A 15,258-nucleotide genomic window follows, 5' to 3' on the forward strand; every position below is an offset into this window, starting at 1 on the left:
AGCGCACTAGAGTAACACTAGCCATTTAGGAGTTAGTCTTAGGAGGCTACTGATCGGCTATGGATGCAGGGCTTGTGCCGGTTGGATATTAGTATACCTTACATCCTTTTCTCCATCCTTTTTCGTATTTCCTATATTTCTTATATTGTTGTTATTCTGTTAATTTATATTATGTATTTTATGTTATTTATTATGACTCTATTGATAGTACTAATATATTGTCTCTTTGTTGCTCTCTTGAGCCAAGGGTCTCCTGGAAACAGCCTCTCTGCCCTTCGGGGTAGGGGTAAGGTCTGCGTACATACTACCCTCCCCAGACCATACTGGTGGGATTATACTGGGATGTTGTTGTTGTTGATCATCAAGTCCAGGACCCAGGATGATCATGTTCGGGATTTGAGAAAATTCTTTGAGCGGCTGCGTAAATATGATTTGAAGTTAAACCCAGCCAAATGTGCATTTGGGGTACCGTCTGGCAAACTCTTGGGATTCATAGTCAGTCGGAGGGGCATCGAGTTAGACCCAACAAAGATAAAGTCCATTCGAGATCTGCCTCCTCCAAGAACCAAGAAAGATATTATGAGCTTGCTAGGAAGATTGAACTACATCAGCCGATTCATTGCCTAGTTGACGTCTACATGTGAACCCATCTTCAAGCTGCTAAAGAAAGATGCAGCAATTAAATGGACAGACGAGTGCCAAGAAGCTTTTGACAAAGTCAAAGAATACTTGTCGAACCCGTCAGTCTTGATCCCACATGAACCGGGAAGGCCTCTATTCTTGTATTTGACAGTCTTGGAGAATTATTTTGGATGTATCCTCGGGCAACATGACGTGACCGGGAGGAAAGAACAAGCAATCTACTATTTAAGCAAAAAGTTCACAAGTTACGAAGCCAAATATACCTTGTTGGAAAGGACTTGTTGCGCTCTGACTTGGGTTGCTCAGAAGCTGAGGCATTACTTGTTGGCCTACATCACTTACCTCATTACCAGGTTGGACCCTTTAAAGTACATATTCCAGAAGCCAATGCCCACAGGGAGGTTAGCAAAGTGGCAGATCCTACTCACTGAATTTGACATAGCCTGCATCACTCGCACGGCATTGAAAGCCCAGGCATTAGCAGATCACCTGGCGGAAAACCCGGTTGATGATGAATACCAACCTTTGAGCACCTACTTCCCGGATGAAGAGGTAAACTAAGTTTAGGCAATATCCGAAGATACTAATGCTTGGAAAATGTTCTTTGATGGAGCGATAAACGCAAAAGGTATTGGAATTGGGGCAATCTTGATCTCACCCACTGGTCAGCATTATCCAGCCATAGTCCGGCTTCGGTTTTTCTGCACAAACAACACTACTGAGTATGAAGCCTGCATTATAGGTATGAACATGGCAATTGACCAAGATGTTGAAGAATTGTTAATCATGGGAGACTCGGATCTGATTATCCGACAAGCCCAAGGAGAATGGGAGACTCGAGATGTCAAACTTATTCCCTACAGGCAACATGTGGAAGAGCTTAGCAGACAATTCAAGTCAATAGAGTTCAGGTACATCCCTCGCTGTCACAATGAACTAGTTGATGCACTTGCTACTTTGGCCTCGATGCTTCCATACCCAGGAAATGCCCACATTGATCCCTTGGAAATCCAAATCCGGGAAAGGCACGGTTACTGTAATACGGTTGAGGCAGAACCAAGTATTTAGCCATGGTATCATGATATCAAAAGATTTTTTGAAAACTAAAGAGTACCCCGAGCAAGCCAGCGGGGACCAAAAGAGAACCATTAGACGGCATGCAAGTGGTTTCTTCATAAGCGGTGATGTCTTGTACAAAAGGACTCCGGACCTTAGCCTGTTAAGATGTGTTGACGCCGAGGAGGCCGAAAGGAGCATATATAAAGTGCATGCAGGATTGTATGGATCCCACATGAATGGGTATGTTTTAGCAAAGAAAATCCTTCGAGCGGGCTATTACTGGATGACTATGGAAAAAGACTGTTTCAGTTTCGTCCAAAAATGTCATCAATGTCAGGTGCACGGTGATTTGATTCATGCACCGCCTATAGAACTGCATCCTATGTCAGCACCTTGGCCATTTGTTTCCTGGGGCATGGACGTCATTGGGCCGATTGAGCCGAAAGCTTTAAATGGACATAGATTCATATTGGTCGCTATCGACTACTTTACAAAATGGGTTGAAGCAATTACTCTCAAGTCTATCACCAATAAAGTTGTAGTAGACTTCGTGCATTCCAACCTCATCTGCCGTTTTGGTATTCCTGCAACTATCATTATGGATAATGCTGCAAATTTGACTAGTCATTTGATGAGGGAAATATGTGAACAATTCAAGATAACGCATCGGAACTCTACTCCTTATCGTCCCAAAGCCAATGGTGTCGTCGAAGCAGCAAACAAGAACATCAAAAAGATTTTGAGAAAGATGATTCAAAGTTCCAGGCAGTGGCATGAAAAGTTGCCTTTTGCATTGTTGGGGTATCACACCACTATGCGCACATCGGTTGGAGCAACCCCGTACCTTTTGGTTTATGGCACTGAAGATGTAATACCCGCAGAAGTTGAAATCCTTTCTCTCCAGATTATTGTTGAAGCTGAGATTGAAGACAGTGAGTGGGTCAAAACCCGTCTGGAACAGTTAACCCTGATCGATAAAAAGCAAATGGCCGCAGTCTGCCACGGGCAGTTGTATCAACAAAGAATGGCCCGTGCCTACAACAAGAAAGTGTGATCTAGAAACTTTGAAGTGGGGCAACTTGTTTTAAGGCATATTCTCCCCCATCATCAGGAAGCAAAAGGAAAATTTGCTCCCAACTTGAAAGGTCCATACATTATCAGAAAATTGTTGCCAAAAGGGGTATTATATCTGGGAGACATTGAAGGAAATGACCCTGAAACAGTTGTAAATGCAGATGCAGTCAAAAGATACTATGTCTAATCCTTCTGCAGCAACAGCATTTATCCGATTGGGATGATGAAGGCTTTCATTCTCGCTACCCCAAACACTCCAATTTTTTGCTAACCCTTTGAGCTGGTTACCTGCTTTCCATCACCCTCTTTGGAACTTAAAAGATATTCGGAAAAAAATGAAAAAAATGAAATATGAAAAAAAATGAAATGATGAAAAAACAAGAAAATGAAAAAGAAAAACAAAAACAACAAAAACAAAATGTTTCCCTGAACTACGTTTGACTTCATTCCGAAAGGATACGTAGGCAGCCTCTCTCTGGGGTTCAATCACACCAAAATAAAAATCCAAATTCCCCTAAAAGTAAAAGTGGGGCAGATGTTATAATGGTTCGGCAATGACCCCACCTGATGGTTCCAAAGTTGTAATTCCATCCAAGTTCTTTTTACCCAAACCTTGTTCAAGTCATTCCGATCAATCGGTGAGAGATTTTCAAAATCAAAGAACGCAGTTGTTTGGATCCGATGTAATCAAGATGAGAGAAATAAAATGAGAGAGTCTTATTGGTGAAAACCTACGGGCACAGTAAGGCGATAGTTAGTAGAGAAATTAAAAATGAGAGAGTCTTGTTAGTGAAAACTAGTAAAAGAGCACTACAAGGCGATGGTGAGAAGAGAAATGAGAGAGGTCGATTGGCGAAAACTTGCAAAGGGCACCGTTGATCGAAAAGAAGAAACCTCTCACCACCATTGGTATTGAAAGAGTCCTGGCAAGGTTTCTTGGTTTTTAAACATGGGTCGCAATGGGTTTATGAGAAGTTGGATAGTTGTGCGATCGGGAATCCAGTCCAAGAAGCATGTCATGTCTATTAAAGTCTGCATGCACCCCAGATAAGTCTTTTCCTCCCCGAAAGGGACACTTCTCCTTAAATTCATTTTCTTGTCATTTGTTTACTTTTCCTTGAATCCCTTTCGGTCTAACTCTGTTTCCGAGACTAATACAAAGAAAAGGTGGCAAGATTGGTTTTACAGGGTTCTGCTTAATAAAAGTCAAGTCCAAAGAAAAGTACCCAGCCTCATCGGGTGCATCAAGTCGATCTCGACTGGCCATGATGGATGATGCTCTGAAATCAGAGTTATTGAAAATGAAAAGAAATCCAAAGTCAAAAGCCCTTAGAGGCAGAATAAAGTGAAAGGGCCAAAGCCCCAAATGGTTGAGCCGTTATGAGAAATTTTGAAAGTTGAGTTCCTCGGTTTTAGGAGAGAGATCAATTTTCAGAAAAGCCAGCGAACAGCAGGGGTTATCACCAAAAGAGTTGGGCCGAGATCAAGTGATCAAAAACAATCAAGGCCACAAAACAACCACCGTTTCAAACTAACAATTGTTCTTTGTTTGAAAAATTGAAACAGGCGCAGTCCAAAGCAACCGTGCAAAAAGCAGGTGCAACTAAAAAGGAAAAAGAAATGCACAAGTGCTAGAAATAGCTTTGCAGCAATAATCAATCCGAAAGGGAAGTCTCTTCCAAATACTTTCCTACATTTTACTCATTCTCCTAAAAAAAAAAAAAAATTCAAAATCGCGATAGCATAGGGCCCCACTCCCTAGTTATCCCCGGCATAACCCATGGACCTCCCCGGCATAATTCGGGGACCTTTTTCTTTTCCGGCATAACCCGATGACTTTCTCGGCATAACCCATGGACTTCCCCAGCATAACCCGAGGATCTTTTTTCTCTTTTTCGGCATAACCCAATGAACTTTCCCGGCTTAACCCGTGGACCTCCCCGGCATAATCCAGGGACCTTTTTCTTTTCCGGCATAACCCGATGAACTTTTCCGGCAAAACCCGTGGACCTCCCGGCATAACCCGGGGACTTTTTTCTTTTCCGACATAACTCGATGACTTTCCCGGCATAACCCGTGGACCTCCCCGGCATAACCCGAGGACCTTTTTCTCTTTTTCGGCATAACCCGTAGACCTCCCCGGCATAACCCAAGGACCTTTTTCTTTTCTGGCATAACCCGATGAACTTTCCCGACATAACTCGTGGACCTCCCCGGCATAACCCAGGGACCTTTTTCTTTTCCGGCATAACCCGATGACTTTCCCGGCATAACCCGAGGACCTTTTTCTCTTTTCCGGCATAACACGATGACTTTCCCGGCATAACCCGTGGACCTCCCCGGCATAACCCGAGGACATTTTTCTTTTTTTCCGGCATAATCCGAGGACCTTTTTCTTTTCCGGCATAACCCGATGAACTTTCCCGGCATAACCCGTGGACCTCCCCGACATAACCCGGAGACCTTTTATTTTTTCGGCATAACCCGTGACTTTTTCGGTATAACCCGAGAACCTTTTTCTCTTTTCTGGCATAACCAGATGACTTTCCCGGCATAACCCGTGGACCTCCCCGGCATAAACCGAGGACCTTTTTCTTTTTTCCAGCATAACCCGATGACTTTCCCGGCATAACCCGTGGACCTCCCCGGCATAACCCGAGGACCTTTTTCTCTTTTCCGGCATAACCCGATGACTTTTCCGGCATAATCCGTGGGCCTCCCCGGCATAACCCGAGGACCTTTTCCAACATAACCTGGCAATCCTTCCAATTTAGGGCTTCATTCCCTACTCTCGTGCTCCCAAGGATACACAATCCTGATTTCAGCAATGAAATAGTTTAGATTTTGTTGCAAATAACTCACGAAATTTTCCTAGTAAAAACTAGGGCAGAAAAATTTCATTCGTTTGATTGTTTTGGTGTCCGAGCAGGTTTGACCTCGAGGCACAGGATTCGAGATGACCAAAAGAATGAGTCTCAATCCAGAATAAAGAAAGAGAGATATCGCAAAAAGAAGTGAACTCAAAAGGATGCGGACTGCTCAAGATATGATTGAAGTTACAAACCCGGCATGTCCCACCTTGGTCCAAAGCTGAAGAATGAACCAGCGATGTACAGCTGACGAGCATCAAGATTCAGATCGGAGTTTGCAGCAAGAACCAGCCAAGACTCAAGATCAAGCTTCAAGAGATTTATAGATAGGAATCTTGTAACTCATAGCTGATAGGTTTAGCTAGTTTAGCTTTTTACTTTTCATTTTGGTGTAATAAGGAGTTCAGCAAGCAGTAGCAGAAGTAGCAACAGTGAAATCACAGCTTCCGGTAGTCCCAGCTAGCAAAATTTCCAGAACTACACTGACCTGATTCCTTTATAGCCAAGGATATGTAGGCAACCTTTGAAGTAAGGTTCGGTCAGACTCTTTTCAAAAATGCTTTTCACGGAGTGTCAAACGGTCAAAAATCCCTCATAATTTCTCATTTTATCTTTGCCCGAAAACCCTTCGTGTCTTCGAGCAAAGAGGGACAGCTGTGAGCACGTGATTTTTGCCTCACATAAATTACTCCTACAGAATCCCAAAAATTAGATTTTTTTTCTTTGAATTATTTGTTATTTTAGGAGTTATTGTAGAATTTTTCTGACTGCTTGCATTTTTGTGTGCATGTTTGATCTGGTTTTAATTCATAAAAAAATATACAAAAATATATTGCATTTGCATTTAGGATTTAATTTTATATTTTTAGATTAATTAGTAAATTAGTATTTTACAAAAATGGAAAATCACAAAAAATAACTTATTTTTGCATTTTTAATTTTTAGCTTCGAATTTTGGTAGTTTTCTTTTAATTTGGTATTTAATTAGTTGTGGTAATTATTATTTAGAGTTAATTAATTTAATCTGGTAGGATAATTTATTTTAGGGATTAATTTAGGTTTTATTTTTTAATTTTGAAAAGAAAAGGAATTTTGAAATAAAAAGAAAAAGGAAGAGAATGGAAAAGAGCCTGATTTTGGGCCAAATCCGTTGAATTCCCCAAGCCCAAATCAAATACACCTGAAACCTGACCAAATCCAAGCTCAAACCCGTTCCCCTACCCGGTTTGTCTCTTTTGTTAACAAAATGACCCCGTTTCGTTGGCCTTTGATCAGGACCCTTGATCTTCTTCAATCGAACGGCTGTGAACTAACCAAAATTCCCTATATAACTGTCCTAAAGCCCCCTACTCCCCCCCCTCTAACTCGTCTCTCACTTCATCTCCTCTACTATTAGAGACCAACCTAACCCTAGAGCGCCGCCCTGAATTTCCGCCATTGTAGCCGGCGCCACCGCCTCTAATCACCCCCAAATCAACACCCTAAAAACCTCACACCCTCCCTTTCCTAATCTGTAACTCTTTTTCCTCAAATCTGTCCAGAACTCTTTGAATCTTAAATCGATGTTCTAAACCATAAAATCCCAAAACCCCAAATCAGTGAGTTTAATGAAGGTTTGAGGCCGAAAATGATCTTATTCGTGTGTTTTCATTTGAGAACATACGATTAAGGCCCATCGGTCAAAATCAAAGGCTCGGGGAATAGTTCCAAGATTTTATCCGCCTGGTTTTAGGTATTTTCAGTTTCTTTTTCCTTCTTTCATTTTTCTTCTTCTATTGCATTTGAATTCCAGTCTGCATCTCCTCATGTTTCAACTCTTCTGTTTTTTCTTTATTGTTTGTCGCTTTGAATCATTTCTGCTCACATGCTCCAAAATTAAAGTTCGATAGTTCATGTTTGTTTTAATTTATTTATTCTTTGTTGTTGTTTCATTTTTTTCTGGTTTACAAAAGAAAGTAATTCTAAAAATTCTGCTTGGCCCGTTAAGTTCATGTTTTTCTGATTTGAATCTGGGCTCTATTAATCAGAGGCCCAGGAAAAAGGAATTAAACCAGTCTTGCAAGCCCAGGCTTTGGGCTGATCCATTGGGTCAAATTGACCCCTGAGGTTTTAGGGGTAAAAACGGGGGTTTCAAGAGGTAGTCTAGGAATTCTACGTAAGAGAATCTTTAATAACTAAATAGGAAGCTGCCTAGAAGGTGGGGATTGGGACTTATCTGAAATACTGATTTTTAGACTAAGGGTACATTAGCAAAAATGAAAATTCTAAAAGATCGATATGCAAAAACTGAACTCATTCTTGTTGCCCTAAAAGCTTGCCTATAAAGGCACTCTTTCTTCACTCACAAGTCAGAAAAAAAGTAGAGAGAAAAATTCTGGAAAAGATTGCAAACGGCTGAGCTAAAAAAGAAATTCAAAACTCTTGCATTTTGGTAGAAAATTGGTCTAATTTTGCAATTGATTTTTCAATTCTGAAACCTTCAAAGGATTTTAGCTTATTCTGAGAATTCAAAGATGATTTAAAGGCTGCCTGATTACTGTTCCATTGTTGATTTTTGAGTTGATCCTGCTGTTGTTTCTTCTTTGTCGAATTACTACTGCTGCTGCTTCATAACTTCAAGCTCTTGTGTTGTTTGCTTGCTATATTCAGGTACACATTCCTGATTCTGAACTTGTAAGAATGGTTCATGTGGTTTGAAGAAATGAAGATCTCCATACTTACTAGATGTTTTTTCCTTTGTTCTCTTTCTTACTCGACTTGTTAATTCATTTCTCTTGTTCAAGCATATTTAAAAGTGATGTTATGCCATGAACATTTGAGACTTATGTTGAGAATTGTAATTGAACTCTTATTTGTACTTGGTAATTTCAGCCTTGTTTTGAATCATTTATCATGAATATGGATAGTTGTATTGCCATGAGATCAATATGAAATAGTTACTACTATTTTGAGGTCTTCTTTTGAGTAAAATGTTATACCCTTAGTAGTATTAGATTCAAGGATATTCTTCATAAATGATCTAGCCTGTTTGTTCCTTTAAAGATGAATGAGTTGAAAGACTATGCTTGTCTGATTTTTCTAAGTTTAAACACATTATTTTCCACTGAAGGGACTCGATCTTGAGTCCCAGATCTTCAGTAATTGGCCTTGCATCAGATTTGGGCTCTTTTTGGGCCCAACGTTTATTTTCGAATAATGTGACCAGTTGGGTTTCAGGAAGATCTGGCCCACAGTGCATGAATGTTAAAATTCATAAATTCAGCTAGTTGATTTATGCTCAAATAGTTAAAAAAAATATTCAGAAGTAGTATATTAATTCAATCTCATGTTTCATATAGTCCTGGTTGATTTGCATTTAGTTGATTTTGTACAATTGTTGGTTCTGAAAGTTGGGCCTAATATTGGACCAGTTAATGAACATTCAATCTCAGATTTGATGGCATGTTCTATGTCCTTGGACGTCCATTTTTTCACTAAGAATTGGGCTCATTTTGGGCCCAAGCCTGAAGGCATATACAAACGGGCTTGTTTAGTTGCTATCGTTGAAGCAACTTTCTTTTAGATGATTGGTATTTTAACACGATGCTTGTTAAATGATAAGTAGGGTCGAACCTTTAGTTAAAATAATTAGAATTTTATTAAGCCTTCTTTAATTAATTAATTGGGCTCTTAAAAGTAGATTTGAGGCGTGCCATATTAAGTAAGATATAGTTATGGCCCTCAAAAGCTTAGTTTGAGTTCCCTTTAAAAAATTGGAATCGAGGTGTGTCGTGCCAAATAAAATCTCAAAACGCATGGCCCTCATTTAATTAATTTTAATCCTTAGAATTTGAGGCGTGCCATTTAGTTGAATTTTCCATGGCCCTCGCAAATGTGAAAGTGCGCAGTTGCTTTAGGCGTTTAATTTAAATTAATTTTCGTAAAACTCGAGTGTGCATTTCATGTGACCCAAATCCAAATCTCAATAACGTTAAATAAAATATGTTGTGGACCGCAGGTGTATTTCATGTGGCGTGGTTCAAAGACGTGTTTTAGATAACGTTGAATCTTCCTAAAATTAATTAAAAGCGGTTAATAATTTAAAATTATACCATAGGTTAAAACATGTATTAAAATAAGATAATCCAATTATGATAGTTTAAGTGACCGTGCTAGAACCACGGAATCCGGGGGTGCCTAACACCTTTCCTCGGGTTAACAGAATTTCTTATTCAGAATTTCTGGTTCGCAGACTTCAAAAGGAAAGTCGAATTCGATTTGGGATTTTAAAATAAACCAGTGACTTGGGACACCAGAAAACAAACCATCCCAAGTGGCGACTTTGAATTGAATAATTAATCCCATTTCGAATAATGTCACTAAAATTGAAAAAACTCCCTTGTATACCTCTCGGGGTGTAAAAAGGAGGTGTGACAACGCCTACAACCTCCACTACCATTACCACCACATAACATACCAGTGCTTCCTCCACGTCAACCACTTCAATATCCACTAATTCGACCGCATAGAGCACGATATATTGAGCAACCTAAAAAGATTGAAGTTGAACAAGGCATCAGAGTACCCACGCACCATGCCAAATATGATAAATGTTATGGTAATCCATGGAGTAAAGAGGACGAAATTGATGAAGACCATTATCAAAGAGATGACAAACATGCATTGGATCCAAAACTTGAGGAATTACCACTACAATTTTATGACGATCCATTGGATTATCCAGCCATGTGTGTCGTTGACTTTTCGCCTTTCAGAGATGCTCAACATAATGTTGACTTGATTGTTGACTCTATCATCCCAAACAAGTCAGCAAATTGCATTAATCTTAAATTCCATAAAAATATGCATGAACAAGAGAAAGGATTACCTATAAAGGAGTGGATAATGGAGAGTTTGAGTCCATCTATTGGAGAAACAAAATGTCTTAATGTCACAAATATATATATATGACGTTAAGAGAGGGATCCCAATGTGCTCTAAGTGATTTCTATATGGGGAAACAAATGAGACAGTTAGCCATCTATTTTTACTTGGTTACTAGCAAAGGAGGCGATTCTGACCCAGGATAATCTCATAAAGAGAGGGATCCCACTGTGCTCTAGGTGATTTCTATGTGGGGAAACTGCTGAGACAGTTAGCCAACTATTTTTACACTGTAGGATTACAGATCTAATGTGGAAGATACTTATTAATCTCAGAGGTATCTCATGGACAATGCCCTCTAAGATTACTGAAGTGCTTATTAGTTAGGATGAAGCTGGAACTGGATCTGGAAATAGAGATTGATGGAGGATTGTCCCTACATGTATATGGTAGACAATCTAGAAGGAGAGGAACTCTAAATATTTTGAAGACATTAGCAATTCAATGTAGAAGATCAAACTGAATTGTTTTTTTTTACTTGGTTACTAGCAATCCTAGAAGTTTTAGAATACTGTTAGAATTGTAGATCAGTTAGTCTTTTCTTTTGTTCTCTTATAAATATGGTTTCAGTACAACCTATATACAGTTATATATTAATACACACAAATATTACCATCTCAATATATATACATATATATAGCTATCATCAAAGGGACTATTGGTGTATTAGCGATGCAATTGATGCATTCCCGGGAAGAGCATTGGGGTGTGTGTGTATAAATATATATATATATATATATATATATATATCATCAAAGGAACTGTTGGTGTATGGGGTGCGATGCAATTGATGCATTCCAAGGAAGAGCATTGATATCCATGCTTAAGTCAAAGCTAGACATGGATTTGGCTAAGTTTTATAAAGTTCTAACACCAATAACTTCAAATCGTAAGTTGAAGTTTGAGAGTCAACATGTCACGACCCAGAATTCTCACCCTTGGGATCGTGATGGCGCCTAACATTTCACTTGCTAGGCAAGCCAACATTAGAATAGTTTTTAGTCATTCTTAACAATTCAAATTAACTGATACCGAGTAAACTGAATAAACTAAACTAAAACTGAAATAGAATGAGAAAACCATAATAATAGCAATATGTAGACACAATCGAACCGGTGTCACAAGTGCACGAGCGACTAGAATAATACAAATAATGGTCTAGTGAAAGTATAATTGTCTGAAATGAAATAAACAACTAGAATAAGGTATAAGGGGACTTCAGGGCTACAACGTTGAGAGTTGTACCTCAAGTCCCTGTCAGGCAATCTACTGAGCGTCGCTAGTACCGACTCCAAAATGTGCACAAGAAGTGCAGAGTGTAGTATGAGTACAACCAACCCCATGTACTCCGTAAGTGCCGAGCCTAATCTCGACGAAGTAGTGACGAGGCTAAGGTGGTTCACTTAAAATAACATGTACACAATATAATAATAATAACAGGAAATGAAACACAGGAAAAGTAAGGTAATTAACTTATGAAAATAACTCAATCCTTGAAATCAGTAAATCCAGAAACATCAGTCCTAAGAATCTCGTATGAAAACATTAAAAGCTAACAATAGAATAATGAATACAAAACACACAATCCATTGCAGCGCGCAACCCAATCCCACCGTACAAATACAATCCTCCCTTTTTTTACCACATCAATATCAAGAATAACATGTAAAATTCGTTGCGGCGTGCAACCCGATCCCACCATATAATCAGAATTGATATCAGAATCTTCCCTTATTTCACCATATGAAAATCACATATAAAATCCGTTGCGGCGTGCAACCCGATCCCACCATATCAATATCAATCATCCCTTATTCCGCCTGTTGCGGCGCCGGTGTGCAAACCGATCCATAAACAAAATCAACAAATGTAATCAATTCAATCACTCAATTGACAAGATTCTCTACGATTAAAGAATATGAAAGCAAAGCCATAAAGGAACCTCGTACCAAATCAAGGAATGCTACAATTAATACAAAACAACAAGACAAGCCAAATATATGACAATTAAAGTGTACAAGTAAGACAAGTAAGGCAAGTAGCAATTAATCATGGAATTATGGAAGAAACGAGCATTTCAATACAAGAGCAATAAATGGCAAGTAACAAGTTAAGGTATACGAAGAAATTAAAGTATGTAACAGTTAAGACATGGAATAAAATAATTAATGAAATATGAGAAAGCATGAAAATAACTATTTTGACGGCGTATATACACTCGTCACCTCGCATATAAGCCGTTACACATGTAAATATAACATATAGTTCAAGGTTTCCTAATTCCCTCAAATCAAGGTTAGACCCGATACTTACCTCATCCGCAAGCAAATCAAAGCTCAACCAGGGCCTTTCCTCTAAAATCCGCCTCCAAGCCAATCAAATCTAATCAAAATCGACTCAATAACATCAAACAATGCTAGGGAAATCAATTACAATATATAAAGTTAAGATCTTTACACTTTTTTCAAAAAGTCAACCCCGGACCCGCTTGGTCAAAACCCGAGATTCGGACCAAAAATTACCCATTTACTGCCGAGCTCGATTATGTGATTAGTTTTGAAATCCGACCTCAATTTGAGGTCTAAATCTCAATTTTACAAAAACCTCCAATTTTTTTCAAATCCCTAATTTTCTACTATGAAAGAGCATAAATTAAGGTTATAAATTAATGAGTGTTGGTGGAAATGGAAGAAAACAAGTTAAAGTACACTAACGTATGAAATGATGATGAAATTTCTTTTAAATATCGCCTCTAGGCCGAGCTCTAATAAGAAAATGGTGAAAAATTGGTGAAATCCCGTGTTTGGGATATTTTAAAGTCTGGCGTCAGGCGTTCATCCCGTTCGCGAGACACCTGATGCGATCGCAAAGCAGAAGCAGCCAAAGGCCTACGCATTCATGAGGGGATGCATGTGTTCGCGATGGTCTGCCCCCCATGTCCATCGCGTTCGTGTAGAACAACCCCAAGATCCCTCTCTCAGGCCCCTTACTCTTTGCATTCGCGTAGTGCTGGTCACGTTTGCGAAGGGTGATCCCACCATAGCTTCGTGTTCGCGTACACAGCCTCGCGTTCGCATAGAAGAAAACCTCCCCAACCCGAATATCAGCAGTAGCCCAAAAATTCTTCTAAATTCAAATGGTTCGTAGCCTATTCGAAACTCACCTGAGTCACTCGGGCTCCAAACCAAACATGCACACAAGTGTAATAACATTATACGAACTTGCTCGTGTGACCAAAACATCAAAATAACACCTAGAACAACGAATCAGACACCAAATTAATTGAAATTTTCAAAGAAACCCAAGAACCTGAAATTTTACAACCGGACGTCCGAATCACGTCAAATCAACTCCGTTGCACCAAATTTTTTAGACAAATCATAATTGCTTAAATGAATCTATACCAAGTTCTAGAACCGAAATCCAAACCCGGTAGCAACAAAGTCAACCTTCAGTCAAACTTAGAAATTCTTTAAACCTTTTAATTACTAGTTTTCAACAAATTACGTTAATTCAAGCTAAGGACTTTCGAATTTGACTCCGAGCATACGCCCAAGTCCCAAATCGCGATACAGACCCACCAGAAACCGTTAAAATACTGATCAAGGTCCGTTTACACAAAACCTTGACTGTAGTCTACTCAAATGAGTTTTAAGGCAAATTTTTACCTTTTTATCAATTTTTTCACATATGAATTTTCCGGAAAAAGACACAGACTGCGCAGGCAAATCGAGGAAGGCTAAACGAAGTTATTCGAGGTCTTGAAACACATAAATGAAGAATAAAACTATAAATGACTTATCGAGCCATAAAAAGATGGAGAAGATTTAGTAGAAAGTCAAAACTTAAAAAGTGAAAGTTAGTTTGACCACATGCTAAGTTTTCTTACAACACAAAAAAGCTCATGGAGGCAATAGCTTGTGGTCCTCTCAAACTTTACAGATGTTAGATTCACTGATCCTCCGGTACTTAGCCGTCCAATCAGGAGCCATTTAACCAAAAGAAACCCTACGCATGGTTTCCATCACTCTAGTTTCATTCTCCGCTGTCAATGGAGCGCTTGATGCAGCTCTTGTCCTCTCTGAATGATCTGTGCACAGCATTATCAGACACCGCGCTTATTCCTTCCTCCTCCTCCTCCTCCTCCTCCTCTTCTTCAAACTCACTTTTACATTTATCTTCTTTCCCTTCACTCAGGACTCAGGTCCGTTGATGATATTCATTCTCTATACAATGTGCATAAGCGTTAGGGAGTCGATGAAAATGATTAGATTCGTAGGACTCATCATCATCATAACTCTGAACATGATTTGGAAGCTGATCGGAGATCTGTGCATCGTCGTCATCAACAGTGGAAGAGATTGGCTGGTAATATTCCGGCAAATCGTCAGCGTTCGTGTCGGAATCACTTCCAGCACCGTTTTCTACAAAATAAAAGCACATCGGGGAAACTATTTGATTGAGATACGAAACCGTAAAAGGCGAAGGAGGGAATTCAATGGGCTTTCATTTCCTTTCGAAAGATTTACAAATTTTTTAGGCGAATTTTCTAAAATTGAAAATTGGAAATGCTTATATTCACTTTTTGACTACTTATAAACACGTGTCCCGGTAAACAAGGAAAGTCCCAAAAGGATTATAAAAATTTTAAAAATGCACCAGCCAGGAACGAACCCAAGTCTATATATTG

General features: G+C 39.3%; 1 protein-coding gene across 1 annotated transcript; it reads right to left on the reverse strand.

Annotated features, from left to right (window-relative positions):
* Window positions 1-14,603: 14,603 nt before the first annotated feature.
* Window positions 14,604-15,011, reverse strand: LOC104247125 (uncharacterized). Its single transcript, XM_009803078.2, has 2 exons — window positions 14,801-15,011; window positions 14,604-14,755 (listed from the first exon to the last, which is right to left on the reverse strand). Exons 1-2 carry the CDS (start codon window positions 15,009-15,011, stop codon window positions 14,604-14,606), a joined length of 363 nt encoding a protein of 120 aa, XP_009801380.2.
* Between the last annotated feature and the right edge of the window lie 247 nt (window positions 15,012-15,258).

This window comes from Nicotiana sylvestris, chromosome 7 (assembly GCF_000393655.2).
Source record: "Nicotiana sylvestris chromosome 7, ASM39365v2, whole genome shotgun sequence".
NCBI lineage: Eukaryota > Viridiplantae > Streptophyta > Magnoliopsida > Solanales > Solanaceae > Nicotiana > Nicotiana sylvestris.